The 27,853-nt window shown below is 37.5% G+C and overlaps 4 protein-coding genes across 10 annotated transcripts; 2 read left to right on the forward strand and 2 right to left on the reverse strand.

Annotated features, from left to right (window-relative positions):
• Positions 1-6,168: 6,168 nt before the first annotated feature.
• On the reverse strand, positions 6,169-7,509 carry LOC126787064 (putative F-box protein At3g52320). Its single transcript, XM_050512999.1, has one exon. The coding sequence runs from the start codon at positions 7,507-7,509 to the stop codon at positions 6,169-6,171; it is 1,341 nt and encodes a 446-aa protein (XP_050368956.1).
• A 1,115-nt stretch (positions 7,510-8,624) lies between these two features.
• LOC126789257 (phytosulfokine receptor 2) lies at positions 8,625-13,443 on the reverse strand. 2 transcript variants are annotated; one of them, XM_050515375.1, is made up of 2 exons: positions 9,413-13,443; positions 8,625-8,924 (listed from the first exon to the last, which is right to left on the reverse strand). In XM_050515375.1, exon 1 carries the CDS (start codon positions 12,638-12,640, stop codon positions 9,479-9,481), a length of 3,162 nt encoding a protein of 1,053 aa, XP_050371332.1. In that variant the 5' UTR covers positions 12,641-13,443; the 3' UTR covers positions 8,625-8,924; positions 9,413-9,478. The 2 variants fall into 2 exon arrangements, with proteins under 2 accessions (XP_050371332.1, XP_050371331.1); XM_050515374.1 differs by having other exon boundaries at positions 8,625-8,934.
• Positions 13,444-15,388: 1,945 nt separating this feature from the next.
• On the forward strand, positions 15,389-17,905 carry LOC126789260 (uncharacterized). The gene is made up of 4 exons (XM_050515377.1): positions 15,389-15,633; positions 16,557-16,778; positions 16,946-17,058; positions 17,154-17,905. Exons 1-4 carry the CDS (start codon positions 15,448-15,450, stop codon positions 17,521-17,523), a joined length of 891 nt encoding a protein of 296 aa, XP_050371334.1. The 5' UTR covers positions 15,389-15,447; the 3' UTR covers positions 17,524-17,905.
• Positions 17,906-21,197: 3,292 nt separating this feature from the next.
• Positions 21,198-27,838, forward strand: LOC126789258 (protein DETOXIFICATION 18-like). 6 transcript variants are annotated; one of them, XR_007671498.1, is made up of 12 exons: positions 21,198-21,561; positions 21,630-22,020; positions 22,676-23,220; positions 23,532-23,618; positions 23,716-23,772; positions 23,872-24,110; positions 24,212-24,330; positions 24,502-24,715; positions 25,124-25,274; positions 26,426-26,784; positions 26,871-26,940; positions 27,288-27,838. XR_007671498.1 is itself a non-coding variant. In XM_050515376.1 (7 exons), the coding sequence occupies exons 1-7, from the start codon at positions 21,748-21,750 to the stop codon at positions 24,622-24,624; spliced, it is 1,443 nt and encodes a 480-aa protein (XP_050371333.1). In that variant the 5' UTR covers positions 21,198-21,747; the 3' UTR covers positions 24,625-25,108. The 6 variants fall into 6 exon arrangements, 1 of the variants encoding a protein (XP_050371333.1); XR_007671496.1 differs by having other exon boundaries at positions 21,665-22,020; XR_007671499.1 differs by having other exon boundaries at positions 21,198-22,020; positions 27,291-27,838.
• Positions 27,839-27,853: the final 15 nt, after the last annotated feature.

Consider the following 27,853-nt stretch of genomic DNA (forward strand, 5'->3'; position numbering starts at 1 on the left):
CATCGCCTCCCGCCGCATCAGACCGCCCCGACGGTTTTTGCTTCGACTTTCCAGCAGCTCGCCCCGGTTTGGACAAGCGAGGCGTTTTCCGGTCACCCGGCACCAAAGCTCGCACTGGCGACGCCTTTGAAAACACTGACCCCACTCATGCTATCAATGACCACATCTCGTTCGTGTTCTTTGGTCTCCATTGCCCTATTTCTTGGATCCTACAATTCAAAACAAAAATTGAAGGTATCTACGTTTCTTGACTCGTAAAATGGAATTAATGGTAACCACAAATCATATAGACAAATTTTCCCCTTTATCCAAAGTTTGAAAGGAAATCAAGATGGATCATTTCGACTAAAAACCACATAAATTACCCTAAAACTGATAAATAGATTACAAAGAGAAAGAGAATTGAAGAGAGGGTATATATACCTGGGCCGGTTCATAAGAAGTGGAGAAGCAAACCGTGTATGATAAAGATTGAACCGAATAACAAGGTCGCTCTTTGAGCAAAGATTTTGAGAGGTTGAAAATAGATCTCCTGGACAATAATGATGAACTTTCGGCCATAGTTTGCTGTCTGAGATTAATTTCGCTTCTAAGGTTTTCCGAACTATATCCTCTTTCTTCAGAAACGGGTAAGATCGATATATAGTGTTTAAACACCTAGTAGAGTGGCAGATTAACAAGGCAACACGTACGTGGGCTGTTTTGACATGTATGGGGGGTGTCTCATGCAGGTTTAGAAGTGGCTCGATCATTCTGACATAAAATGATCAAACATTCAAAGTAGCTAGGTTATTAAGAACCAGAGTAGTTTCTTCATGTGCTGGAAAATTATATGATATGATATCGGCCATATGCATGTTCTCTTCACGTATCCAGATATCCAGCTTCATATCCTAGTCCGTCTAAAATTAACCGGAACCGTATATTTTTAATGACCATAAATTATTTAGATCGAAACGCTAGGGATGCACTAACAATGTATGTTGATGATAATGATACATATATATGAGGAGTACATATGACTGATATGAGGCGTTCAGAAAGGCGTTTCTTCCCTTTTAAAAACTGATTCCATCAAATTCGCCATTCACCCTCTTTTGATTTTGTTGCTACGATCACATTGCCAAGCTTTCAGGAGTCTACGATCAAAAGATACTAGAATTGAAGATAATGTGGGAACTTCTACTTCATTCACCGAAGGATGTCTAAGGTCCGAGAAGTAACATACTCCGGGACTCGCAAAACAAATGCCATACTCCCATTCGACAAAAGTTTTTGCAAATGCACAATTTAGAAAATGAAAACAACTAAGTTTCCATTCATCTTTTCTTATTTGGTATCTTTGCTCAACTTTTTTGTAGTGTGTGCAGAGTAACAAAGCAGGGGCTGCTCGCGCAGCGTTGAAAGAGGTCTTAAATACACATTGGATGCGGCATAGTGATTTTACTGGTAGTCTCAAGAGAATGTCGTCGATATCTTCCGGTAGGTCTATTATCCTTGTTCCCGTTGTGTTTTAATCACCACGTACAATGTTTAAATTTTTTCTAAGAGAAAATTTTGTTCGTAAAGAAGGATCAAAATTCTCGCATTTAAAAGATGATCCAATGTTTACACTAAAGGTGGTGGAATCGAAGATTTAATTTAGCTACTCATAGTTTAAAATGCATCTCTGAATATAACAAACGAACAACAAATTTCAAATTTCTCATCACATCTTGATCAGTATATTATATGTTCAACGCAATATACATTTTGTCCATCTTAAAAAGACTAACTAATCATCAGGTCCTTATAAGTTATAAGCCAGGATACGTTACCCAGCTGAATTGTACATTCATTACAACTAGCCATGCAAATACGTATATACCTACAAACCTAATATATAAACTGAGTCTTTTCAACGATCCTTTTTATCATACCCTCCTGCCCTCCTCCGATCCTTAGATCCTCAATACTATCAGTATCATCATCACTCAAGCTTTTCTTGCTCGGCCCTTCTTCCTCTAGAACCGCCTCCTTGCCTGCACCACTATGCGCTTCGCTGTGTCTCCCACCGTCTCTTCCATCTCCGCCACTTTCACGGGTCCATCTCTCGCTGCATCGGTGCTCATGGGCATGTCTTGATGCTTGGTTTCAAACAACCCTTCCTTCACCGGATCAGTATGGGGTATATCTGTTTCCCTACTAACATCGGCGGATTTAGGATTGGAAAATAGGGTAGGTTAATTCGTGCAAGTTTAGCGAAAACAAATTTTTTTTCCATAACATCTATTCATAAGTATGAGTGATAGCTCAATAGGCTAAATTTACCGTATAATCATTATCATTAAATAACAGTGTAAAAAAAATTAAGGGTATACAATATTGTTAGAAAGAACTAGATCAAAAGAAAAAAATAAAACAAAGAAACAATTGTGGAAGAAAAAATAAAGAAAAGAAGAGAAAGAAAAATGAGAACCTGAGCTTATTGGGATTCGAACTTATAAAAAGTAAGTTGATTCTCAACACTTAACCAACTCCAACTGAATTACCACACATCAATTGTATAAACCACATAAAAGTTTAAAAAAAGAGTTGAGCTGAATTTTGTCTAGGCTATAGCCTAAGTGGCCACCTGAATAGGTCCGCCGTTGATCACTTCCGCTTTCACCTGCCTCATTGCATTCCTGAAAATCTTATTTAAGATCAGTATACAGACATGTTTGTAGACATCTTATAGGTTGTCAAACTACTGTTAATATAGGACCAGCTGATATCATTGATAATCATCGAGTTCTACAATATTACGTATATATGGATGCCTCGCAAGAGAAAGATGGTTTCAAGGACTAACTAACATCAGCAATTAGTAAAAGCCAATGTAAAATCCATGTGTAGGTGAAGTTTTACCATATGAGATTTACCTCCGAAAGTTGAAAAGTCGTGCAGAGGTAAGCCTCAGAGACCGTGGTGGACGATTGAGTACCGGCAGCCATAGAGGCAACAACTCTTCTTGCTATGACCATTGTTGCTAGGATGCTATTTTGGCTTGCCATTTTCTCTGTGTGACCCTAATAAAATGGTTTTCTTCCTACTAAATTGATTATCGACTATATATTCTTGCGGCCGATGAATTATGAACATACGGTATATACTATACCAATTAAAGAATGAGGCCTCCGGTTTCTGCGGAGCAACCTCTTCATGTGAAACCTAGGTATTGTCTCTTGGTGGCGGTGCTTGGTAAGAGAATGGGGTGCTTGGTGAGATATGGTGACGAAGCTACTGGGTCCTTTCTCGGCGGCGGTCATGTGGAGCAACGGAGACTTCCGTCTTATAGTCGTATATCGGTGATGACGATGGCGCTGCAATCTGGTGGTGGTATTCATAATTTGGCGGCGCGAGTTCCTTCAAGGATAAGCTTGGTGTTTGTGTGGGTGGTTAGGCGTTCGACTTCCTTGCCGGAGTCTGTGACGTCAAGATGGTGGAGGTTTAGGCTTGGTCTGGTAGGCGGTTCGGCCGGATCTTGACGTCAAGGCTATTTGAGTCGGGTCGTTTCGCCGTGGCTGGTGGGGGCGCAAAGGAAAGGTTGTCAGTAGATGATGTTGCTAGACTTGTTTGGTCGTCATCGATCAGAATAGGGCAGCTCAGGATCTTGCCTCGAGGTTGGGCCTCTCGGGTCTGGGCTGGAGCTGAGGCATTTGGGCTTGGGTTGTGGGTCGGATATGAGGTGGTTGAATGCTATGGTGTGGGTTCATAAGTGGGTTTGGACTGGGCTTTTGGGCTTGGGTCTAAGCTCAGCTTCGGGCTCATTCCTTCCTTTTAGGTTTTATTTGCATGCTCATCTCTATATATGTTAGTAAAGAATATACATGCTTGACTAAATTGAGCTTCGTGTTGAATGAGTATACATGTGATATTTACCGTTGTGAGTGTTCATCACAACTTGTCAATCTATAGATGGTAGCAGATGGGTCTGTAATGATTATTCTGACATTTGTTCATCTTTTTTATAAACCAAGTGGTTTTTCTTTAAAAAAAATGAATATATGATATATACCGTCCAATATTATGAAAATTTAGGTGGTACAACAAAGAGAGTGAGACGTGGAAGGGTTTGGATACGTTTTGGATGAAAATTCGTATTATCACGACGGTTGTGCATGTAAGCTATTAGAATAGTAAGTACTTGATCAAAGAAAAATTGCTCCCACCAAGTGATGAAGTGTTTTTACGACTATCAATAAAACCATGTAGAAGATAATATAGTGTAAAAAATTGTATCGTTATAGGCCAGGGATTGAGGGTACTCTTGAAGAAAGTGTTAGTAAAAAGATTATCTACAATATTTACATATTTGCAAGAGATAAATTGGTTTGAGATTGTGATTTTGATTTCCAATTTCATACGAGAAAGAAAGAAATTATAAATATATATACAGTTGACCATCCTTAAACGCAACAAAAAGACAATAACAAACACGAGAATCTAGCAACTGTAGACATGTTTATTTCGTATCCAAGCCAAATTCAAGAGAAAATAGCACACGCGGCCAAGAAATCTCTCATGTCTTTAATAACTATCTCAAGTACCCGAGAACGCCTCTGACAATACTAAAGAAATTCCATGTAACACAAACACGCTCCATATTACATGAATCATTAAGTTCAAGCACAATTTGGACATAACACACAAATCCGAGAACGCCTCTAACAACTCATACGTTAGCATGCAACCTATGATTAATCTCTACCAAATTTACTTAAACCCGCGCACACCATTGTCAACCTAAGTCATTGGTACATTCCTGATGAAGCCCAAATAATTATAAGAACTTATAATCGAAATAACATGCTTTTAGGTATCTAGATAACAATCACATCACAAAGAATAGGAAAAAGGAACAATGAAGAATACTAAAATTAAAATAGAGAAGGTCATAGTTTACACTTTTTATTTTTCAACATGTTTGAATCACGCCAAGGAAAACTTGAACTATCACAAACTTTTTCTATTGCCAAAGGAAAATTAAAAACCTAAACTAAAACAAGGGTTTTGTGGAGAGGAAAGAAGACGACACAGAGAGCATAAAAGAAGAGAGTTGTTGTGGCAAAAGGAGGTCCCAAAATTCGTTGGTTTCAGCCCCTATAGAGAGACGTCATGGTTTAAGATTAGATAACAACCTTTGAAATTAATGACTTTGGACGGCCGGATTTACATTAGAGAGACTTTAACATAATCCACACCCACATCGGCTTCTCTTTATGGCTAGGAGATCTTCTTTAGTCATGCACAACCTATTTAGAAGTGTCAGTTACACAAACCGGTCCAATATCAACTTTCTCTTCTCGACCAGTCAGACCTCCATGCACTAAATTGAGCATAACTTCTTCTAGAAATATTTGATTGCTGCGATTCTAATGGCTCTAGAAAGTAGACACATAGGGTTTTCTATTGATATATTAAGCATAATTTTCCTCCATGTAGATTACCCGCTATGTTTCGGATTTCTTTACTCTTTTTGCTTCTTTAAACACATATTCCTCTTATATTGTTGTAATATACCTAAAAATAATAAACTAAGTTAAAATGGACATTATCAAGAGAATAACTAAACTAAATGAGAGAGATAACATATTAATAACGTCGCATTATATGCTCCTATCACCAAGCTCCACGCAAAATAAAAAAAATACAAAATATGACTGGAGAGGTCAAGCAAACGCCAGAACTTGTATGAAATGGAATTCTGGAGGGAGCTATAGATCGAAACAAGTAGTTCTTTCTCACAGTAGGACAATAATTATATGATATTGGCCAAGGTAATTGACATTCGTCACTTCTGCTCTTGCACATCCTAATCTTTGAGAGAGAGAGAGAGAGAGAGAGAGAGAGAGAGAGAGCTATAGTGCACGGGTATGTACTGATACATAATTTTTTACTATCGTTAAATCCAAATATTATACACTACTAAAAACAACAACACGGGTATGTACTGATACATATTTTTTTACTATCGTTAAATCCAAATATTCTACCAATAATCCCATACATTATTGAAAACAACAACGTACATATCAATATTAATGACCATAATACCAATAATCGATCATAACGGTATGAAAGTTGCCAAGTACATACGAGACGCGTCCTGATTCCTGAAAGAAATTTCTTCCCTCTGAACATGCTTCAATCAATATGACATTCGCCTTCCTTTGATTTTGTTTCTTCGATCACAATACCATAACTTTTAAGAGAAATGAGGCTTTCAGTATAGCCAAAGATGCTAGAAGTCCTATATATAGTTCTTTTGTTCTGCCAACTACTATTGCTGAACATACTTGACGAGAATGTTGGAAATTTTACCATTGTCACCGAAAGATGTCTCAGGTCCCAAAAGTAACATACGTCGGACTTTGCAAAACAAATGCCGTGTTCCCATTCAACACAAGTATTTGCAAATGCATAGTTTACGTTAATAATATCAGGATCAACATTCAGTTCATTTATTTCTATTTGGTGAAGTAGCTCCCATTTCTTCTTATCATAACTTTTTAACGCCCATATCTCAATATGATCTTTTCTTCTTCTTCTTGAACCAAAATTCACGATGGCTAAGAATCCCCTTAGATTTAGCAATGTTAAGTCACTTGAATAATATGAGAGCCGAAGTGAATCGTTTGGCAAAGGAATTTCGTGAAGTTCTTCTTTGTTGAAATCAAATGAAATAATGTGTCGAATTCCATCATTCCCATAAATCAAGCAATGCATATGACCACTTGTATATGTTGTATTCTTACTCTCTGTACCGAAAATAATTTTCATTCCATCACAAGGAGAAACCAACAGTATTTTTCTCCATGAGCTTGTACCGAATACAAGAACTTGGGCTATAATATGGTTGTTTCCATTAGCCTGTGGCAAAATAGTAACAATCTTGTATGTGCTGGTGACATGGTCGAAACCGATTCCACTCCAACTATTGACTGATCCTCCGATGTTACCACCTGGTAACTCTAAGACTTCTCCCCGAAGAGGATTAACTAAGAGCCGGGGAAGTTCATAACCTCTGTAGAAGCAAAGCAAATTGCAGTAAACAAAGTCTACTTGGCCGTATGAAGCGTATGAACAGTTTTTGAAACAAAGCTTGGAGACACGAGCGGACTGTCTGGTTTTTGTCAATCGGTTCTTGCCGCTAATGTACTCAACTGACTGCAATGTCACTAAGCTCTCATATTCTTGATTGAACGATTTGGTGTAGAGAATAAGCTGAGGGAATGTGAAGATATGGGAGTTGGTAGCCGGGTCGAGCAAGCGCAAGGAGTACAGTGTAGCAAATTCGGGGGTACGAGCTATGTCAAAAGAGGTCTTAGACACGCATTGTATGCAGCAGAGGGATTTTACCGGCAGTCTCAAGAGTATGTCGACGATGATATCTTCCGGTAGGTCCATTATTGTTGTTCCCTTTGTGTTCAAATCACCACGTTCAGTGTTTGTCTGCGGCAATAACTTTCTCCACATATTGACCATACTGTTTAAGAAACTCTTTCTCCACAAATTGACTCTACTCATTTTCGACATGATTGAAAAACGGAGGATTAATATGACCAGAAGATCAACAAATTAATGGCTTCAAGTCCTAGATGATATGTCTTATAGAGTATGATTAATTAGACTCCATGAAAGTAAGGAAATCCATTTCATATTATGTTTTGACAATTTTTAAACTGGCCGGGAAACTTTCATTAGGTATCAGGGCAAATTCATCTCCAACACAAAGAAGGATTAGACTTTTCATATTGGGAGTTTCTATTCATACCTTCTAAAATAGCACTTGGACCTCTATCTTTTTCTTAAATAGTTTTGATTTAGTCAATACATATGAAATTACCAAAAAACATATAACAATAAAAAAATACAACAATAGAAATAATTCTTTACTTATCTATTATAAAATACAAATGTAGATAATTATCATTTATATTTATTTCTAGACAATTCAAAATGAGATATTAAATTGCAATAAATGATTTAATTGATTACTTTCTTTTTTGATAAACATCATTAGTCAAAATTTTTAATGTAGTTGATAAACATCAAATTGAATGTGGACGATATACATGTATAAACTATATAACTATCTAAAATTTCTCATAAAGTTCGATTTGAGAAAAAAAAAACTCATTCATGAGAGGTTGTAATATTTCATATACGTTGATAAATATAATTTGTTAATTATATGTTAAAATATTTCATATACGTTGATGTTACTATCAATAAATGAAAAATCTAGTTTACCAATTTATTATGAATTTAGAAAATGAATGGAAAAGTGATCGAATTAATTCGAGAATATAGTTTGTGTGATTATTATGCATTTTTCAAGTTGTATATAATAAATGAATTTGAAATAGAGTATGAAAGAAATTCATAGATAGTAGTATGATTTGATATATCAAATTAGATAATTGACATTTTAAGAAAATTTTGGAGGCCTAAATAGTATTTTAGGTATATATAAAAATAAAATGGAGATTTACTGAGTAATGAGGTCTAAATACCGTTTTTGGAGGTATGAATAGAAGCTTCCTTTCATATTTTAAAAAATGATCCAACATTTGAATGAAAAGGTGGTGAAATCAAAGATTTAGGCTGTTCAATTCAGACCAGATTGGACCTCATGTTCGAATTCACCACATCAGATTTACCTTATAGGCAAGTCACTAATGAAGTTACAAAAACAATGAGACAGTGAGTGGAGCAAGTTCTGGAAACCAATGCAGATGGTTAGAAAGTTACCAAAACTCCAAAAGGGTAATGGAAGTCTAATATTAGAGAACAGGCAAGTTTAGATTTCATATGCCTTTCTCATACAAGCAATTATAATCCATACTCATGAAGTGATGATGAATCTGTCTCCCCTGGTAATCCTTAACCTTTCATTCCTGTAAATCACTTGGGAGTTGGGACAAATAGATAAAAGACATCAAAATAAGCTCATTCGAAAAAAAGAAAAGAAAAGAAAAAAAAGATTGATTTATACTAGCAAGAATGTACCAGAAGCGATGTTATCAAATTTGCAAGATGCGATCGTAATGGATGTATACAAGTCATGTATGTACAATGATACAAAACCAATTTCTGTGCAAATGAACTAAAAAGCCAACACATTTCAAGTTTTCAACTGTTACATGCCTCGGGCAATGACAAGTTCATGATCAGAGAAGAAAGCAAAGCACCTAAATGCAGAAAACTGAAGAGAAAACTCTGGAAATTTTGTAATGCTTAATTTAGATAGAAAAGGCCACAATATAAGCCTTTGTATACATATTACATCTGTGTGTATATACTACAAAAGTGTTTCTACAACCAACCCAAGTTAATTTGAGACAGCACACATAGACTTTGCAGCAGTATTGATATAGAGGTATACCTTTCCACTTTGGGATCCCAATCGAACCTCAGGTTGGTTCCATAAGGTAAAATGCAGCAAGGATCTTCATTGTTTCTCACTTTCCAATCCAATACCATCAAGCCACAATACAACTTCTTCAATAAAGGGTCTCTGTCTGGGATTGGGGTCTAGACATTTACAGGCAACATCAAGCACCTCCAAAAGCTGCTTCTCATGATTCTTATTCCAGATTGATGAATCTATAATTTCCTCCTCTCTCTTCGCATGTCTCATCTGAAACATCCATGATACCAGATCTCTGCAGTTTTTTCCTTTGCACACTTCAACAGGTCTTCTGCCAGTTACAAGTTCAAGAAGAACAACACCAAAACTGTAAACATCGCCCCTGCAGGTTGCAGTTAACGTCTGACTATACTCTGGAGGAATATAACCCAAAGTCCCAACCAAATCTGTGGTAACATGGGTGTCATAAGGACGAAGTAGCCTGGAAAGACCAAAATCAGCCAGATGAGCTTCAAACTTTTCATCTAAAAGAATGTTGCTGGTTTTTATATCTCGATGCACAATATTTGGCTGACAGCCCTTATGCAGGTAACCCAATCCATGGGCAGCACCTTGAGCTATCTTAAGTCTTACATCCCATTTGAGAGGTGAAATTCCATTAACACTTTCATGCAGCCAATAATCCAAGCTTCCATTCTCCATATAAGAGTAAATTAACAACCTATCATTACCATGCTTGCAGTAGCCTTCAAGAGATACAAGGTTCTTGTGCTGAGCTCTTGAGAGGGCTTCCACTTCAGCTTGAAATTCGCGTTCCATCTGTCCACATTCTCCAGAAAGTCTCTTGATTGCAGCTTTTGTGCCATTAGGTAGGTCAGCTTTGTAAACCAGCCCATAACCACCACAACCAATTATGTTGGATTGGTTAAAATTGCTTGTAGATTTTAACAATTCTGCAACTGTGAAATCCTTGCAACCAGCATTCTGAAAAAGCACCAATTTTGAAGATGCAAGTGCTTCTGATGACCTGTGAGGCCTGGCGTGTTCCTCATCGAAATCATCAATTTGATTCTCAGTTTTCCTCCTTGACATTCTAAGTACACCAATTGCAAGAAGTACTGCAATCCCAACTCCTATGCTGAGTGTCACTAAAAGGATACTGTTCCGACCAAATCTACTGCTTGAACTTGATGGCATTACAGGCTTGGGACCTGCAGTCTTAGTGTAACATGGAATATATATTTCCCCACAGAGTCCTGAGTTTCCTTCAAAGCTTGAATTGGGAAAGCTCAAGAACTGTCCGTCATTGGGAATGACTCCATGCAAGTGATTATTTGCCACACTAAATTTCGACAAGAATGTGAGCTTGCTAAGGGATGGAGGGATGGAACCATACAGATTATTCCACGATAAATCCAATGTTTCCAAGTTCTCCATCTCTGAAATTGAGCTAGGAATGGTCCCAGTAATGTTGTTCCTGCTCCAATCCAAAACATGGAGCTGTTTCAGTCGTCCGACTTCAGGCCAAATTGATCCATTGATTCTATTGTTGCTCAAGTATATTGAAGGTGGAAAACTCGATGCCTTGTTGTATTGCAGTCCAATAGCACTCTTATTTCTCTTCACAAACAGTGGGATGGCTGCAGAGGCAGTAAGATATGACCGACTGCAATTTGTAGATATGAGGCTTTTCAGCTCTGTTAAACTTTTTGGGATCTCTCCAGAGAGAGAATTATTTGAAAAGTCCACATAAAATAAGTTCTCCATCTGACCAATCCACGAAGGGATACTACCATCCAAATCATTCCATGACAAATCAAGGACTTCCAACTTCCTGCACCTCAATAACCAAGCTGGAATTTGACCTCTAAGACCACAATTCCCAAGTGCTATAACCATTAAACTTTCAAAGCCACTAGCATTTTTGGGAATCTCCTCACGAAGGAAATTTTTGGAAAGAATAAGAGTGGTGAGGTTTTTGCACTGATGTAGCACAGATAGTGCCTCAGATAAGTTTGCAAAACTGTTATTTGACAATGAGAGAAAGGATAGGGATGTGAGCTTGGCAAAGTCTTCAGGGATTGAACCCCTTAACTCATTCTTAGCAAGGCTTAAGGTTTTTAACTCAAGACAGTTTGACAGTGACTTTGGAAGGGAGCCTGAAAAACGATTAGTAGCAAGGTCAAGGGTGCAGAGTTTGGAAAGGCTAGTGAAATTTAGATCAATAGAACCAGATAAGGAATTGTTGTGAATATCTAGCACTTGAAGATTTGAGCAGAATGCCAAAGTTGAAGGCAATGCCCCAGATAACATATTTGAATGTGCAACCAATTGTTCTAGTCGACTAAGGTTCCCGAACACATTTGGAATTTCACCTCCAAATTGGTTTCCAAAAATGAGTAATTTCTTGAGTCTAGAGAACTTACTTAGTTTGTTGCTTATCTGGCCAGAAAGAGAGTTACCAGAGACTGAAAGCTGCTCCATGGCCGAAAATGAGTAGAGAGCTTCAGGTAGCTGGCCTGCAAATGAATTGAAGTCCAAGTGCAATCGCTGGAGAGATGTGCTACAACTGCCTAAGCCTTCAAGACTGCCGGTGAAACGGTTCAAAGACAAATCAAGAATACGAATTGCATTGGAAGAGCTACAAATTTGAGGATTAAACTGATCAGTGAATGAATTATTGCTTATGTTGAACACCACAAGATTTGGGAAACCCCCTAGCTCAGATAAGTCATCACTGATCGAGTTGCTTGAAATGTTCAGTACTTTAATGAACTTCAAACCAATAAGCGCACCTGAAACTGGTCCTGAAAGCCTATTATAGCTCAAATCAAGAACTCGCAGCTGCTTCAAGTTTGAGAACTCTTCTGGCAATCCACCTCCAAGATGATTCAAAGAAAGATTAAGCAATTGCAGCTGATCCAATCCACCCAAAGAACGCGAAATCGTTCCGTTGAGACTCATGCTGGGAAGAAACAACTTGGTGACTCTGACTCTGCTTGCAGCTGTCCCATTGCTCACATTCTCACAAACCACACCATCCCATTGGCAGCAATTTGAGTTCTTGGACCATGCTGTGATGATAAAGCCACTTGTAAGGTTTCCTGCAAACCTCTTGAGTGCAAGAAGATCACTTGGATCACATGATTGGATAGGGACATCAAGACTCAGAGATAAACCAAGAAACCAAGCCAGGAAGACCCAATAGAGGCATGTCATTGGAATAATCCCCAGCAACACCATTACTGAAACCAAAGCAGATATCCAACTCAAGCTAATACCAACACTCCCATAACACTCAGCTGAATCATTACACAATTCAGCACTGCTTTTCAGGGAAAGAAATTCCAAATGAAGAAACTCCTACACCCAAATCCCAGAAGAGCTTCACTTTAATAACCAACTAGCCACTTGCTAATTGAATCAAGCAAGTATTGAATTTGAAACCCAGTTGGAATCAGATCCCCAGACTACATATATGCAAGCAAAGAAGCTATTCAATCTCAAATTGTTACCCAAAAGCAGAAACTTAAATTTTAAAACCCAGAGGCCACATCCCAAAGCACCTCAAAAATCAGAAAGATTCACAACTTGAGAGTGAAGCAATCAAACACTGACCTCTTTAAAAAGTGGAGCAGTAATCAAACACCAGTTCCCACCCCTCAAGGCCTCAACTCAAAAACCCTTGACCAAAACCCCTAATTTGCTCAACACGCAATACTCCTCACACTAGAATCATAAAACCCATCACAGAACACCAAACCAGCAACACGAATCATAAGAAAGCACAAACCTTTTTGCGACCCAAAACCTCCCCACAATGAACTTGATAAAGTGTCAAGGTTTCACAAGCATTGCCATCAGTTTACCAGAAAAAGCAAGATCCTTTATTATCAACATTACCTAACTTCCAACAGTGAGACACCACTTTTTCCACAAATGGGGCTCCCCCATTTTCAAATCCAAATGCTTCACTCACTCCCCTAATTTTCCCAAAGCAAACAAAGAGATGAGTGGGAATATAAAAAAGGTAGAAAGGGAAAGCAGGGGGCAGACATTTCAAATCTAAACAAACATAAGTAGGACAGAAACACAATGCTACTTGGTTTGGTGTACTAGTCTAGTAGAGAAGGGGAAAAGAAAGCTTCTTTCTCTTTGTTAGGGAGAATCTCTCTAATATAATCACACAAATTAGAAGTGTGTCTGGTTTAGTGGGTTAGATTTTGAATTGGAGACAGAAAGAGCTGACTTTCTAGGCAGATAATTTTCTCTCTCTTGGATTCTCTTCACAGTGACCAAAAAGTCGCATTTAATTTCAATGACACTGCCCTCTACATTTTTGTCTCTTTGCAGAGGGGCAAGAATTCATTATTTGGAGGCGCGTGGGAGGAATTAGGTCGATTTGGGTGCAAGGAGGATTGGAAAGTGGTGTGCACGCGCGGTGTTTGAGAGTAGTGGATGGAGACGGTGGAGGAGGTAGGACCGTAGGAGTGAGGAGTGGTGGGTGTGGGTGGAGTTGGAACGGCGGTCGGCGGACGTCACGGGATTAGGAGTGGGAGGGAGTGATCCAAGATCAACCGGACTTTTGGGTCACCCGGACGTGAATCCACCCAACCCCATTTGTAGTGATCTCTTCTTTTATCTCATGTGATAAACATTTATTTCTTTTAATAACAAACTACATAGATAAACTGTTATAACTCAAATCCGCGTTGTCAACTAAATGTCATGTGAAATTACGCATATATTATTTCACAATGTAAAGTTTTTTTTTATCTAAAAAGAGGGTCAATATAAAGTTAGAAGCCTCATTATGGCAGGTCTATCGGCATACCTTTCTTCCTCAGTGTTACGTCCTTTTGGCACGTCTCATGATCAAGTCTGAAAACTAACTAGTAAAAGCATACACAAATCAAGCATCCATCGTCCTTAAATTGATGACAGATCCCACAATAGAGGACATCATCGATAACTTGTTGATAACCTTTGATGAGTTTAGATATCAAATCGTTGACTTGCTAAAAGTAATGGTTTCTAAAATTATACACTCATCGTTTTTTCTTTTTTGATTGTTTTGTGACAAACAACATATACTAGACGTTTTTGATGAGCAAACAATTGAAACTAATGGTGAATAAGTTCATATTGAACAAAGTAAATGCTAACTCCGGTCCACATTTTCATAAGTTTACTTTCATTTTAATGAATATATAACTACAATCTATTGGCATATAAATTTAGAAGTAGCCTAGTTAGCGATAAAGTAGATTTTCAAAAATTACGCAAATTATTAAAACTAAATCACACTTTTTTTAAAGAATGGTTGGTGCAACTGCCTAAAGCCCTAAATCTCAAATTAACAATACGTAACGTATTGTAACATGTACCAGTTAGTAAAAAGTGGTTCATTGACAAAACGGTGAAACAACGGGAAAATAAATGTACTAAGAACAAGTATCATAATTAAAAGTAAATAAATAAATATTAAATAACCCACACACACTTACATTTATAAGTAAGTTTTGAACTCATAACCTGAACGTTGCTAGTTAAACTATTTAACCAATCAAACAATCATAACATATATTAGTGCAACTTTCTTATTATGTTGCCGGACGAAATCATACCTGACACCCTTTTCTTTCATCATTCATGCCTCTAAATGCAAACTAAACAACACCCGCATAGGAAGTTTGCACACAATCACCACGCTATGATTTGCTTGTGAAATGTGAATCTAGGTTTTTGTTTATTTTTTCTAGCTTCCTATAGGTAGATTTTCTTCTAATTCCTTTTGGCACAACCCTCATTTCTGAAATCTCAATCACTACACTCGTACTGTTTGGTGCCCTTGTTACATTACCCTTCCTATTTAACTAAAACTCAAATCTGGCAGACTGGACCGGCCCAATTATTCTTATTGATTCCCCCGACCCGACCCGTGTGTTGCACAGTAGAATTTTAAGGTAGATGTTCTTCCACAAATAGTATGATTTGGTTTGCCGAAGGAAGAAAGAAAGTACAGTGTGTTAGATTTGTACGGACACGACATGTCAGAGATCAAGAGAATTGCGGTGGTGGGCGGCGGCCAAATGGGCTCCGGAATAGCCCAACTCGCCGCCATGCACGGTTGCGATGCTTGGCTCCTTGACACCGACCCAAATGCTCTCACCAGAGCCTCCAAGTCTATCTCTACCTCCATCCAGCGCCTCGTTTCCAAAGGGCAACTCACTCAGGTCAAAGATTCTATCTTCCTCTGATCCTTTACCAAAGAGTTGTAAGGTAGATATGAAGGTACTAAGAAGATAGATAATTTTTGGTACTAACGTCGATGTTGAATTGGATGAGCTTAACTGTCAATTTGTTATCGAAATTATGATGGGTTTGTAATGATTTAGACGGTTCTGTAAAAAATGAGTCTATGTGCTTCACAAAGTTCTGATACTCTGTGGTGAGGCTTGTAAACATAAGAAGGAAAAAAAGAAACTGTCAGGAATTTTGTGTATTGTTGGGAACAGTGTGTATTTTTTTTTTGGTAAAACAAGAAAGAAACTGGAGCTTAGCTAAAGTGAGAACTAAGTTTTGCATTTCTGCTCTGGCTGTAGTTTTGCCGCTCGAGTATAGTTTCAACTGGATGTCTGGAGTAGTTTACTTAAGCTGATCGAGTGGTGTTATATTCTGCTGAGCTTTTGGTTGTTCACTTGCTTGAACCATTTTTAGTTAAGGATCGACCAAATTCCATATCACTGTGTTAAAATCTTAAGCTTTTAAGTTAGTAAACACTAACAGGCTAAAGGAAGTTGTGCTGAGGAATTGCATTTCAGGGTTTTACTGATGGGATTGATTTTTTCGTCAATATTAAATTGATCTATTGCAGTATCAGTTCTTGCCATGTATCACTGGCAAAGTTTTGCGTTTGTGTCGCCGTGTGCTGTTGTTAACTGTTTGTATAAGTAACTTTTTAGAGCCAAAGGAAGAAGAAAAACATTTCCCAATTATATCAAGTGTGTCATCCATATACACTTGTGCGATGTTCTTCTTGTGTTTTATCAACTTACCATTGAAACATTTTCCTATTACTCGCAGTCTGCATCTCTGTACATTGCCGCAAAGTTTTCCTTGTGATTTATGAACATATTGTTAAACATTTTTTTAACAGGCTGTTGGTAGTGATGCTTTGGGCCGTCTGCGATATACCTCAGACTTGCAAGAACTTGCTTCGGCAGATGTTATTATTGAAGCTATTGTGGAGTCTGAAGATGTGAAGAAAAAGTTATTTGTTGAACTTGACAAGATCACCAAAAGTTCTGCCATACTGGCATCTAATACAAGTTCCATCTCCATAACTCGTCTAGCATCAGCAACTAGCAGGCCAAAGCAGGTTAAGCTTGGAATATGCTTTCTACTTTTGGTCCTGAGATTATGCTATTGAGATTTTGTAGAGCTTATAAGACTGAAAGCATAACAAGAGAGTTTTTTTTCTTCTATTTTAATCAAAATCTGTGAAGTCAAGATCTGATTGTGTCAAATTAATATTGTGATTTTCAGGTGATTGGCATGCATTTTATGAATCCTCCTCCTATAATGAAACTTGTTGAGATTGTGCGAGGAGCAGACACATCAGATGAGACTTTTGATGCAACAAAAGCATTGGCAGAAAGGTTATTCCCTTAAATGCTTTGCATTTCATAAAAGTGAAGACTCTTTTCTTCCCATTTGAGGGATAGACTTTAACTGTTCGGTGCTTAATTGCCAGGTTTGGAAAGACAGTAATATGCTCCCGAGATTATGCTGGCTTTGTTGTGAATAGGATCCTAATGCCGATGATAAATGAAGCATTTTTCACACTCTATACTGGTGTTGCAACAAAGGAAGACATTGATGCTGGTATGAAGTTGGGAACAAATCATCCAATGGGGCCTTTAGAGCTTGCAGATTTCATTGGATTGGATGTCTGCTTATCAATTATGAAAGTTCTCCATGCTGGACTTGGCGATAACAAATATGCTCCCTGCCCACTTCTTGTACAGTATGTTGATGCAGGTCGGCTTGGAAGAAAACGAGGTATTGGGGTATATGATTATAATCAAATGGCTGGTGCTGGAAAAGCTTCTTCGAAGCTTTAAAGTTTGGGCTTACTCGGATTAGCAAACTGCTTTTGTTGATATATGTTGCAGTTCACTTGGAATAACCGTGCAAGAACTGTTGGCAGCCAAACAGCTTACTGTGTTACTGTCTTCACATTATGCACCAAATTTTATAGAAAAAAATGTGTTCAGAAGCTGTAAAATGATAGTGTTACCTTTCCTTTTAGAAAGGTTCATACTTCATAAGCCTGTAAACTGATAGAACCAAATTCTTGATATGGCTTGGAGGTTTCTTGTACATGCCTGGCATTTGGTACGAGTTATATGACGAAGGACTAGTGACCCCATGGAAACGAAAACTTGGTTGTAGGTTGGTGCCATCAGGTAGTGATAATGACAACTAAATCGATCAATCAAATGTATTCTTTCTTGTAGTGATAAACAATCACATGGCTTCCTCACCTTTTACTCAAAGGCAGTGGAGGCAAAATGGACCCAAAGTCAAACTATAATGTAAAATCTTCACGAGTTCGCATCATTTCTTTGCCAAACTTTTTCCCAGGGCTGAAAAAGGTAACATAATTTGATGGAAAATTTTCACTATAATTCTTGTTCATTCTGGGAATACTCCCATACTTATGTTGGTTTGATTATTCCCTGCACTGAAATTATCTAATTGATTTAGCTATGTAATTTCTAATAGGTTAGTCAAATTCATGGTTTCACACTACATAGCACGGAAGCTTGGTTGGACGACCGATTCCCGCTTCGGAAGCGGAAGCGGGAGCGGAAGCGCGACGGAAGCGCGATTCCGAAAAAGGTGGGTTTGGAAGCGCAGCGGAAGCGTTGGCTTCCAAATTGGAAGCGCGACAGAAGCGTTGGCTTCTAACTTGGAAGCGCGACGGAAGCGTTGGCTTCTAAATTGGAAGCGCGACGGAAGCGCGACGGAAGCGTTGGCTTCCAAATTAGAAGCGTGATTCTTTTTCTACCTCTATTTCATCAATCAATGTCTTGAGACTCTTCTTGTCGTCTCATCTTCTTATTTATTTCGTTAAGCGGTTAAAGATGATCAGCATCAATCAATCTAATATGTGTCAGAAATAAGGGGGAGAGATATCAGGAAAATCTAGATGAGAGAGATATAGAGAGAAGACAGAGAGTTGTGGAGAGATATGAAAAAAAAATCCATATGAGAAAGAGAGACAGAGAGAAGACGAACTTTTTTTTTATTAATTTCATCTAGGTGATGTCTTTTTGACTTGCACGTGCTCAACACCTTCACACTATGTTGTACATTCTTTTGTTTGAATTTTGAAATGAAGTTGTAATAATGCTATAATTAAAGATAATAATGGGTTAGAAAATAAGTCATTAATAGTTATCCAGTTATTTTAATACTAGATAAAATAATTAAAAAATAAAAAATAAAATATTATAATATATATATATTATTCTGACGCTTCCAAAACGCACCCGCTTCCTTAATTTTTAGAAAAAAAACACTTCCGCGTTTCCAAACGCTTCGCTTCCACGTACCCGCACCCGATTCCATGCAGCCTAGGTTTCACATACTCAGTATTAGATCCACTAAAGTAAATTTGATCAACCTACTACTTAGACTGTGAAGTATATATATTTAATTTCATTGCCTAACAGGTCATTTATCTCTAGAGTAAGAAAAGGCAATCAAGAACAGTTCCTATTACACCATTAATCTTAATAATGTAACTTATGTTGATCATGGATGCATATTTAACCCGACAGACCCTAGTCCCACTGCTAGCTCTGGCATTATTAGGCAGGCATCTTCCTTGTTGATAGTGATTGAAGTGGAATCCAGTGTGTATTGTTATTTTATTTTTTATAAAGCAAACAACATTGATAGTAAGATAAGGAAGTAGATAGAAAAGGGAGGTAAAGCTTAACATTTGCTACACATAAGAAATAATTCTCAGGACTATTTGAGAGAAAACAAGGTGAAGCTATGAAGTTCTTATTTCAGTGTCCTTGCTGCTCTTGCTTCTGCTTCATGAAGCCAAAGAATGGGAAAGCAAAGGTGAAGGCTACAGCTAAGGAAGCAGCAAAGGAAGAGAAGAAGGTTGAAGCTCCAAAGGAAGAGAAGAAGGAAGAGAAGAAAGAGTGACAATGCAGTTGAGCTATCTTCATATATCAGATGCAAAGCACATGAAAGCATGCATTTTGCATCTTGAGCCTTCTTTCTCACTTATGTGTTTGTCCTATTAGTAATGTATAACCAATTGTAGTTGGCATTTGCATCCAAGTTTACACTAATGCTTGCTTGATGTTTATGGTAATAAACTGGGCTGTGTCCCCTTCATCTTATGGTAATATATGATCTATAAATCTTAATGCTCTTCTCTAATATAGGTTTTTGTTTAATTTTCATGTCCAGAATTCAAGATGCAGCATTTGTTGTAGTGCTTCCAAGATATATGTTGCATTTTTCCCTGGATCTGATATATATTATTACTGATTCTATAGCTTTGGAAGAATTATCTGAGTTTGATTTGTATAAATTTTATAATAGATGATTAGATCATAACATGTACATTAACAAATTTTACCTACTTTGATTTGATGCAATTAAATTTCAGTGTTTATTACTATATTAGATGATTCTATAATATGCAAATCCTTGGGTCTGGGTTTGAGGCTGACTGACATTAAGGAGAAACTGAGCAAACTTTGGAAAATGCCTCTTGGCAAATGAAAATGTTCTCTTTTTGATACAAGCAAGAGATTAAGGTAATTATTACACCCATTGTCAATAATAATTGATGAAAGAGTCTCCAGAGCCATGAAAACACATTCACTACTCACTACATGATTCCTCACTAGCTAGTCACTAGTCACTAGTAGTGGGAATGGAGGACCATCAACCATACTGGAAAGCCTGAAATTATTGAACCTGTTGGGTTTCAAAGGACCCATGCAGGGTAAAAGTATATCATATAAGTGAAGAAAATAGCCACTCCAAGTGGCTTAGCAGTTCTTCTCTATTCGAGTATGCTCCTCAATTTAGAGTTTGAACCCTGAATTTGCGAACATGATCAATCATAGTCGGGGAAAGTGGCTTAATGGTTCTTCTCTATTCGAGTTTGAACCCTGAATATGTGAAAATGGTCGATCATAATGTTGCAATACATAATCGGAACATTTCACGGGTTCACTATATCACTCTGTTTCAGTGGGGATTCTGAACTTATGTAGAATTTACTAAACAGATTGATCATGCAAGTGAAATCTATCATATGGTATGTGCTTGGGTGAATTCGCAAAGACATAATAAATCCATGTGGACCAGAGAAAGAGACGCATTTCCATAAAATGAATAGTCACATTGTCACAGACGCAAATTTCATTACTTCTGTACAATATATTATGGTTGGAGGCTAGTAATGTTTGACACGTCTAGATCTGTATGTCTTCTCTAGAGAAAGAGATGTATATACAACTGTGAAGAAACATAGACGATTTCAGCCCCATGTTTCTGACTAAATCATTGCCCTAGACAAAGTTTTCATTTCTCTCCACATGAGGCATCTTCTATCCTTTCAGAATCCCATATACGATTGCTGTGAAATCCTGATTGAGACACAAATTAAATGCAGGAAAAAAAAGAACTGTTTGCAAGTAAAATAGTTGCCTTTTGCCATATGCCTATTTACCCTCGGTCAAGCTGAGTAGCTGACCCAGCAGTTCTGTAAATTTTGCTTATCAGTATTCAGTAGTCTTGGTTTTTAGAGTGTTCTATAAATTTAAAAATCTAAACCTAGTGGCACATCATTAGGGACGTTGGGGTTCATTTTCAGCTTATACTTTACTTAAATAATGCAGCAGCTCATAGTCGCAGACTATTCTATAAGATTTCCGATGCATTGATGCAAGTATAAATATAGAAGAATTAGAGACACTGACAGGAAACACCACAAATTCAAATCACAAAACATATAAAACCATTAATATTTAAGACCACAGACCTGGCTGCCAGATGCTTAGCTCTAACAATTGATCTCTCTATATTTCAAGTTGGAAAAGAGCCCCAGAAAATCAGAAGTAAAATTCTCTTTCACTAACTCTTTCTTCGATTGGAAAATCTCTCTCTAAATATATATAGATATCAGGATGTGCAGATTGATACAGTTATATGTCCTCTTAGGTAGAAAGAGACAACATATTGGAAACCACCCGTACAGCAGACAGAAGGACAGGGAATAGAAGAAAGACCAGGTAGTAATAGAGATGCCAGAGAACACATCAAGTTCAGATACTTCAGTGCCCTTATTGGAGTCGGGAGTTCATGGAGATGTAGGAGTCAGATGGTGGACCAAAATTTTGGATGTGGAGGAAGCGAAGAACCAGGTCTTGTTTTCGTTGCCAATGATTCTGACCAATGTTTTCTATTACTTGATCACTTTGATTTCCGTTATGTTTGCTGGTCATCTTGGTGAGCTTGAGCTTGCTGGGGCAACACTGGCCAATTCATGGGCCGTTGTCACTGGCTTTGCTTTCATGGTAAGGTAACTACTATCTCTGTCACTCTATGATGTTGCTTGCTAAGTTTCCATTAATCTGTATCTGCGATCAAATTTAGTATGTAGAAAACTGAATGGAATAGTGTTGGAGTATTATTCACTATCGAATTTAGTATGTAAGCGCGTTGTTACTTATTGATGAGGCTTTTGCACCATTTTAGACTATTTATTTTGAGATTTTTTTTTCAACTTTTCATTCTTTAGCCTTTTCTTTGTCTTTTGGTATCTGAGACTCTGTGAGTGACTTCAGTGAAGGTATTAGTAGATTGCATTGAGAGGTTAGAGGTGGCTTCCCATTTTCCTGATTGTCTGGGAATGATATCGAAATACCGTTTCTGTTTCTTTGCTCTAATTATGTTCATTTAAATGTTATCTTATGCTGATCACTTATATCTGAACCTGTATGGAAGAGTAATATGATAGTGTTGATATTAAGGAAGAGGAAAATGACTTGGATAGCAACCATAACATTAGTACTACAAGGTGTTTCCCATATAGATACTCCTTATCACAATATTGCTGTTGGTGAACTGTATATATGGTAAAAATGAAGACTTTGAATATGAACAGACAAATTGAAAGTGAATATGAAATTACATTATCGATCAAGCATCTCATTGCTTCCTTTTGATCAGGTTGGGTTGAGTGGAGCACTTGAGACCCTGTGTGGGCAAGGATTTGGTGCAAAGTCATACAGAATGTTGGGGATTTATCTGCAAGCCGCTTCCATCATATCTTTCCTCTTCTCTATCATCATATCAGTAATCTGGTTCTACACCGAGCCAATACTTATCTTACTTCAGCAAGATCCTCAAATTTCAAAATCTGCTGCGCTTTATATTAAGTATCTGATTCCAGGATTATTTGCTTATGGATTCTTGAATAACATATTGAGATTTCTTCAGACACAATCTGTTGTCATGCCATTGGTTTTTCTCTCAGTGATCCCACTAGTTATTCATATTGGCATTGCATATGGTTTGGTACATTGGACAGCTCTTGGTTTCAAGGGAGCTCCACTGGCAGCTTCAATTTCGTTGTGGATATCAATCCTCATGCTGGCCACGTATGTTGTTCGCGCTAAGAAGTTTGAGCACACATGGGAAGGATTTTCATTAGAATCTTTCCATTATGTCCTAACAGACTTAAAACTTGCCCTCCCCTCTGCAGCTATGGTTTGGTAAGTGTTTTTCTGTATTTCTTATGTTTAATAATGCCCCTGTTAGTGGCATCACTGGCATGCATAACTTGAGAAACTGGCTTCTTCGTTGAGTGAACTATATATGAAGTTCATCTCGTAATATTGTTAACAGTTATATTCTTGATTTAAAGAAATGGGATAGTGATATTGGCTGCACTATGGAAGCCCAATTCTGATCAGACTTAGTTGTATGACCTGATTGCTAGACATATGGTATGAACTGAGGTCCTACAGTTCTGCTAGGATGAAATAAGTTTCACTATTGAAATTTTCACATTTTGATATTTCAGCTTGGAGTACTGGGCTTTTGAGATTCTAGTGCTCTTGGCAGGATTAATGCCAAACTCGGAACAAACCACTTCACTAATTGCAATGTGGTAAGCTACACTGGTTTTTTAACCCTGCATGAAACCTGTTATTGCCACCTTAATGAAGAAGCTTCTAATTAATTTCTATTTGTTGTGATATCTTCAGTGTGAATACAGAAACAATTGCTTACATGCTTACATATGGCCTCAGTGCTGCTGCAAGGTTGATCATTCTTACTCCTAACAATCTCTTTGGATATCTGCATTATGTTATACTGCATTCAAGCTAATTAAGATATTTACTCAATTATATATATTGTAGCACAAGGGTGTCAAATGAATTGGGAGAAGGGAATCCAGACCGAGCTAAGAATGCAATGGCTGTTACCCTGAAGCTCTCTGTGCTTCTTGGCTTCTTAGTTGTACTGGCGCTAGCACTTGGTCACAATATCTGGGCTGGCTTCTTCAGTGACAGCACTGCAATAATAGATGAATTTGCTTACATGACACCATTTCTTGCAATTTCAATAATGCTTGATTCTGTGCAAGGCGTCTTATCAGGTTGGTAATTCTATCTGCTGCTTAATTAATTTACCTTTGGACTTTGTTTACTCAACAGTTTTTTCTTGGGTGCCTATGAAAGTGAGTTTTGATCATTTCAGGTGTGGCTAGAGGATGCGGGTGGCAGCACTTGGCAGTGTACGTGAACTTGGGGACATTTTATTTGATTGGTGTGACAATTGCATGTCTTCTTGGCTTTAAGTTGAAACTATATGCCAAGGTGAGGCAGTCTTTAAGTTTTAATTAAGCACACAATCTACACCCAGCTGCATATAAATTTAATTTCTGTGTATATCTCAGCTAGTTAATTAACTGCATTTAAAGTGAGGAAGAAGCAGATTAACTGATATGTAGTTCTTGTATAGTAACATGTTTTACTTCTGTTGTTCAGGGTCTGTGGATTGGTTTAATATGTGGTCTTTCCTGTCAAACCGGGACACTTTTGTTTATTACACTGCGCACGAAATGGACGCAATTGGATCTTACTCATAATCCAGCAGCATCTGTTGAATGAAAGTGAAGGCTTGGACAATAAACAAATCTAATCCTTTGGCTGGATATTAGAGTTGTCTTAACATTACGAATCTCAATCAGCTTCATGAAATGTATGGAAGTCACTGTGAGAAATTCTAATTCTTTAGCTGCAAGAAGGTTGTACTAGTACATGTTCCTTAGCGCTATTTACACTTCGCACCCTCCAAGTATAAGGTGCTTTAGCAATGAACTGTGCAGCCTTGCAAGCTGTATGGGTGCATATATAAGAATGAGGAGCTTAAATCAATATAGCCATACCATTGAATTTCTTAGGTTTTTATTCACTGTAATCGCTGATTTTAAGTATCAAACAATTATTTTCTGATTTTTAGATACCAAACATTTGCTCTGAACCTAAGGTTGCTCAATCTTTTATCAATCACTCATTTCTTTTGTTAAATATTCTATATCAGGTTAAACAAATATTTAATCTAAATCAGTTTACTATTTGTTTTCATATTCTATTTTACTCTACTCAGTTGGAATTTAACTCCAAATTACCCTAAAGTTGCTTGGTGCACTGCAATATATAGAACTCGATGAGACTGAGGGCTAGCCTGAGGCTCGACGGCGCTCCGGTGACTAAGAGATGTTCACCGCCGCCGGTGACAACTGTCAGTCGTAAACAAGGTACAAACTCTTGCTTGATCTTATAGACAAGATGTATATGATGTGGTTTGCTCAGAAAATTATCCAAGATTAAATATTTTGAATCTTGAGCAAATGGTCTCGGGGCACTGAGTTCTGGGTTTACTCAGAAATTAAGGATGCCAATTATAGACGTTTAAGTCTTGAGTATTTTATGTTTCAATTTCCAGCTATACTTCTGATTATGGATTTTGTTCCAATAACAGCTATACTTGTTACTTTGTTAGAGCACTTGAATGACTGTATGCCTGTTATATTGAATCTCACTCAATAAGTGCTTCCCAAACAGTTTGGATATAAGTACTGAGAAACCAAGCTGGATTTTGTTTCCCAAAGAAACCCACTTTATATTTGTTCAGTTTAGTCATGTCCGACTCATTTTGGTCCTCAAAGGAAAACTGAGTTTTAACTTGTCCCTGTCTAAGTGCATGCTGCACAGATGGAAGAACAGGACTGAGAATTTTGGTAGCCTAGCATTGAATTGCATTCAATATTTCCTGTAAACTTACCTTGTAAAAGAGCAGCCTTTCCCAAAACTAAGCTTAGTTTGAAGCATAAACTGAAGGTTCAACACTGGAAAGTAGTCTTCAAGTTAATTAGCACAAATTTGAAATGGGTAGGAAGCCAACTATGTGTTCTCTGAAAAAACAGTCGTTTTTCAAGGTTCTGCTTGGTGACTTCTCTAAGCATCTGGTAATTAATTAACATCAATCCTGCTTTTTCTCTATATCTTTTTTTTTCATTTGCATAGTATACTTAGTTAAAAACTCTTAGTTTCACTGACATTTGGGAGGTGTTTCCATAGGTTTGATTCAATTGATTCCAACTTCATTTGAAGATGTATGTATGTTGTGTTAATGCATGTTTATGTAATCCACTAGTTTTGTTTGAAAGAAATTCGGGTGCTTGATTTTTTCTTAGCAAGTAGATATGTTGAAAGTTTACTGATCTTCCGCAAACAAGTAACGAGAAGTAAGAGCAAGAAAAATATTTGTTTAAGAAACTTGTGCTGTGAATCTGTGATAACTATCTGTCTATGTCTATATATATATATATATATATATATATATATATATATAATATAATAGAAAGCATGTTATGCAATCTAAAATAGCTGTTGAACATTGTTTTAGCTGATACCACCTAAGTTTGCCAAGAACCACATTCGACCATCACTTGGCAAATGTGGTCTGGAAGGCCCTTGTGGAAAATGCTGGAATGTGGAACTGGAAAGGACAGGGAACGGCATTTTTTTTCCACAATGATGATTGACAGACTTTTGTGAAGGGATCACCTTTTACAGGTTGGGGACTTTTTAATTTATATGACAAAACTTGCTGTGAGAAAGATGTTCAAGTACCCAAGAGAAAAAGGGGTCATCCTCCGGTGAATAAAGGAAACTCAGCTGAAGGTGGAGCTGTAGATGTTATTAACCTTGAAGATGAAACCTCCAAAGGTGAAATGTAAACCAGAATTAATGGCAGAAGAAGTTGTAAGTTGCAGTATATACGTTTTGGCTTCTTAACCTGCTCTTTTCTTCTTAAATTATGCCTCACATACGTATTTGGCGTTTCATAGGAAATTATATCATGCCTGGTAAGGAGATCAGAATTGAAGGCATGGGAACATCATTTGGATCCATTTTCAGGTCAGACAATTCTTGTCTGAAATTAACTTTGAAGAGAAGGGCTCAACTATCTATAGTGTTAAGGACTTGGTTAGCCATTACTTGCGTTTTTGTAGTTTAAGCCAATTATCTCTGAGTCTTTTCTTACTGCACCAAGAAATTTATGAAATACATAATTGCAATACTTATGAGATTCCTAAATAAATAATATGAAACGTGATAGAGTGAACTGTAAGTACGCCAATCTTCTTTTCATTCTTGGCTCTTGAGTGAAAATTTTGGATAATTATTATATAGGTGATTTTACGTTAGATTTATTGCTCAGTTACATCCTCTTGATATGCTTGAATGCTTGATGGTCCAAATAGCAGGCAATTCCGAAGGAAGTAGCCACAACTGAAGGTCTTATGAATATAAAGGCTGTAGAAATTCAAGACCCAAATGGAAGATCATGGCCTACTAAACTTAAGACTGTTACTTATAACCAGCAGAACCGTAATAGTCATGATCGCTTGGACATGTCAACAGGTTGGAGAGAATACTGTAAAGCCAACGAGATTTCTGTTGGTGACACCGTCATTTTTGAGTTTGTCAAGCTAGGTGTGATTCGGCTTCATATTTTCAAAAAAAGCCTGGAAAGGCTCTATGGTGCCTGCTGATATATTTGCTACAACATTGTTACTTCATGTTTTGGTTCCAAATGGTGGGACTGTGGGAGTTGCCACCTGATTCTGTTTTTTGTGTTTGTAATCGTGATTGAATTGATCGAGTCTTTTCTGTTTATGGTAGTTTCCTATTGTTTGTATTTGTTTTGATGAGTTCAAGTCTTTCTCTGTTTTTGCGAGATCGAATGTATGTCCTCCTAATTGTGTGTAAATCCAGTTTTCAACGAGTCTCTTAAACTATGTAACTTATGTTCTGTTCAAAGGGCCAC

Source organism: Argentina anserina, chromosome 3 (genome assembly GCF_933775445.1).
Source record: "Argentina anserina chromosome 3, drPotAnse1.1, whole genome shotgun sequence".
NCBI classification, from domain to species: Eukaryota; Viridiplantae; Streptophyta; class Magnoliopsida; order Rosales; family Rosaceae; genus Argentina; species Argentina anserina.

Excerpts from the sequence above, each read along its gene's own strand:
- LOC126787064 (XM_050512999.1), bottom strand. The coding sequence starts at position 7,509 with ATGGTCAATATGTGGAGAAAGTTATTGCCGCAGACAAACACTGAACGT.
- LOC126789257 (XM_050515375.1), bottom strand. The coding sequence starts at position 12,640 with ATGGTGTTGCTGGGGATTATTCCAATGACATGCCTCTATTGGGTCTTC.
- LOC126789260 (XM_050515377.1), top strand. The coding sequence starts at position 15,448 with ATGTCAGAGATCAAGAGAATTGCGGTGGTGGGCGGCGGCCAAATGGGC. Across the intron at positions 15,634-16,556 it reads CCAAAGGGCAACTCACTCAG|GCTGTTGGTAGTGATGCTTT; the intron begins GTCAAAGATTCT and ends TTTTTTTAACAG. Across the intron at positions 17,059-17,153 it reads ACAAAAGCATTGGCAGAAAG|GTTTGGAAAGACAGTAATAT; the intron begins GTTATTCCCTTA and ends CTTAATTGCCAG.
- LOC126789258 (XM_050515376.1), top strand. The coding sequence starts at position 21,748 with ATGCCAGAGAACACATCAAGTTCAGATACTTCAGTGCCCTTATTGGAG. Across the intron at positions 22,021-22,675 it reads TCACTGGCTTTGCTTTCATG|GTTGGGTTGAGTGGAGCACT; the intron begins GTAAGGTAACTA and ends CCTTTTGATCAG. Across the intron at positions 24,331-24,501 it reads AGTTGAAACTATATGCCAAG|GGTCTGTGGATTGGTTTAAT; the intron begins GTGAGGCAGTCT and ends TCTGTTGTTCAG.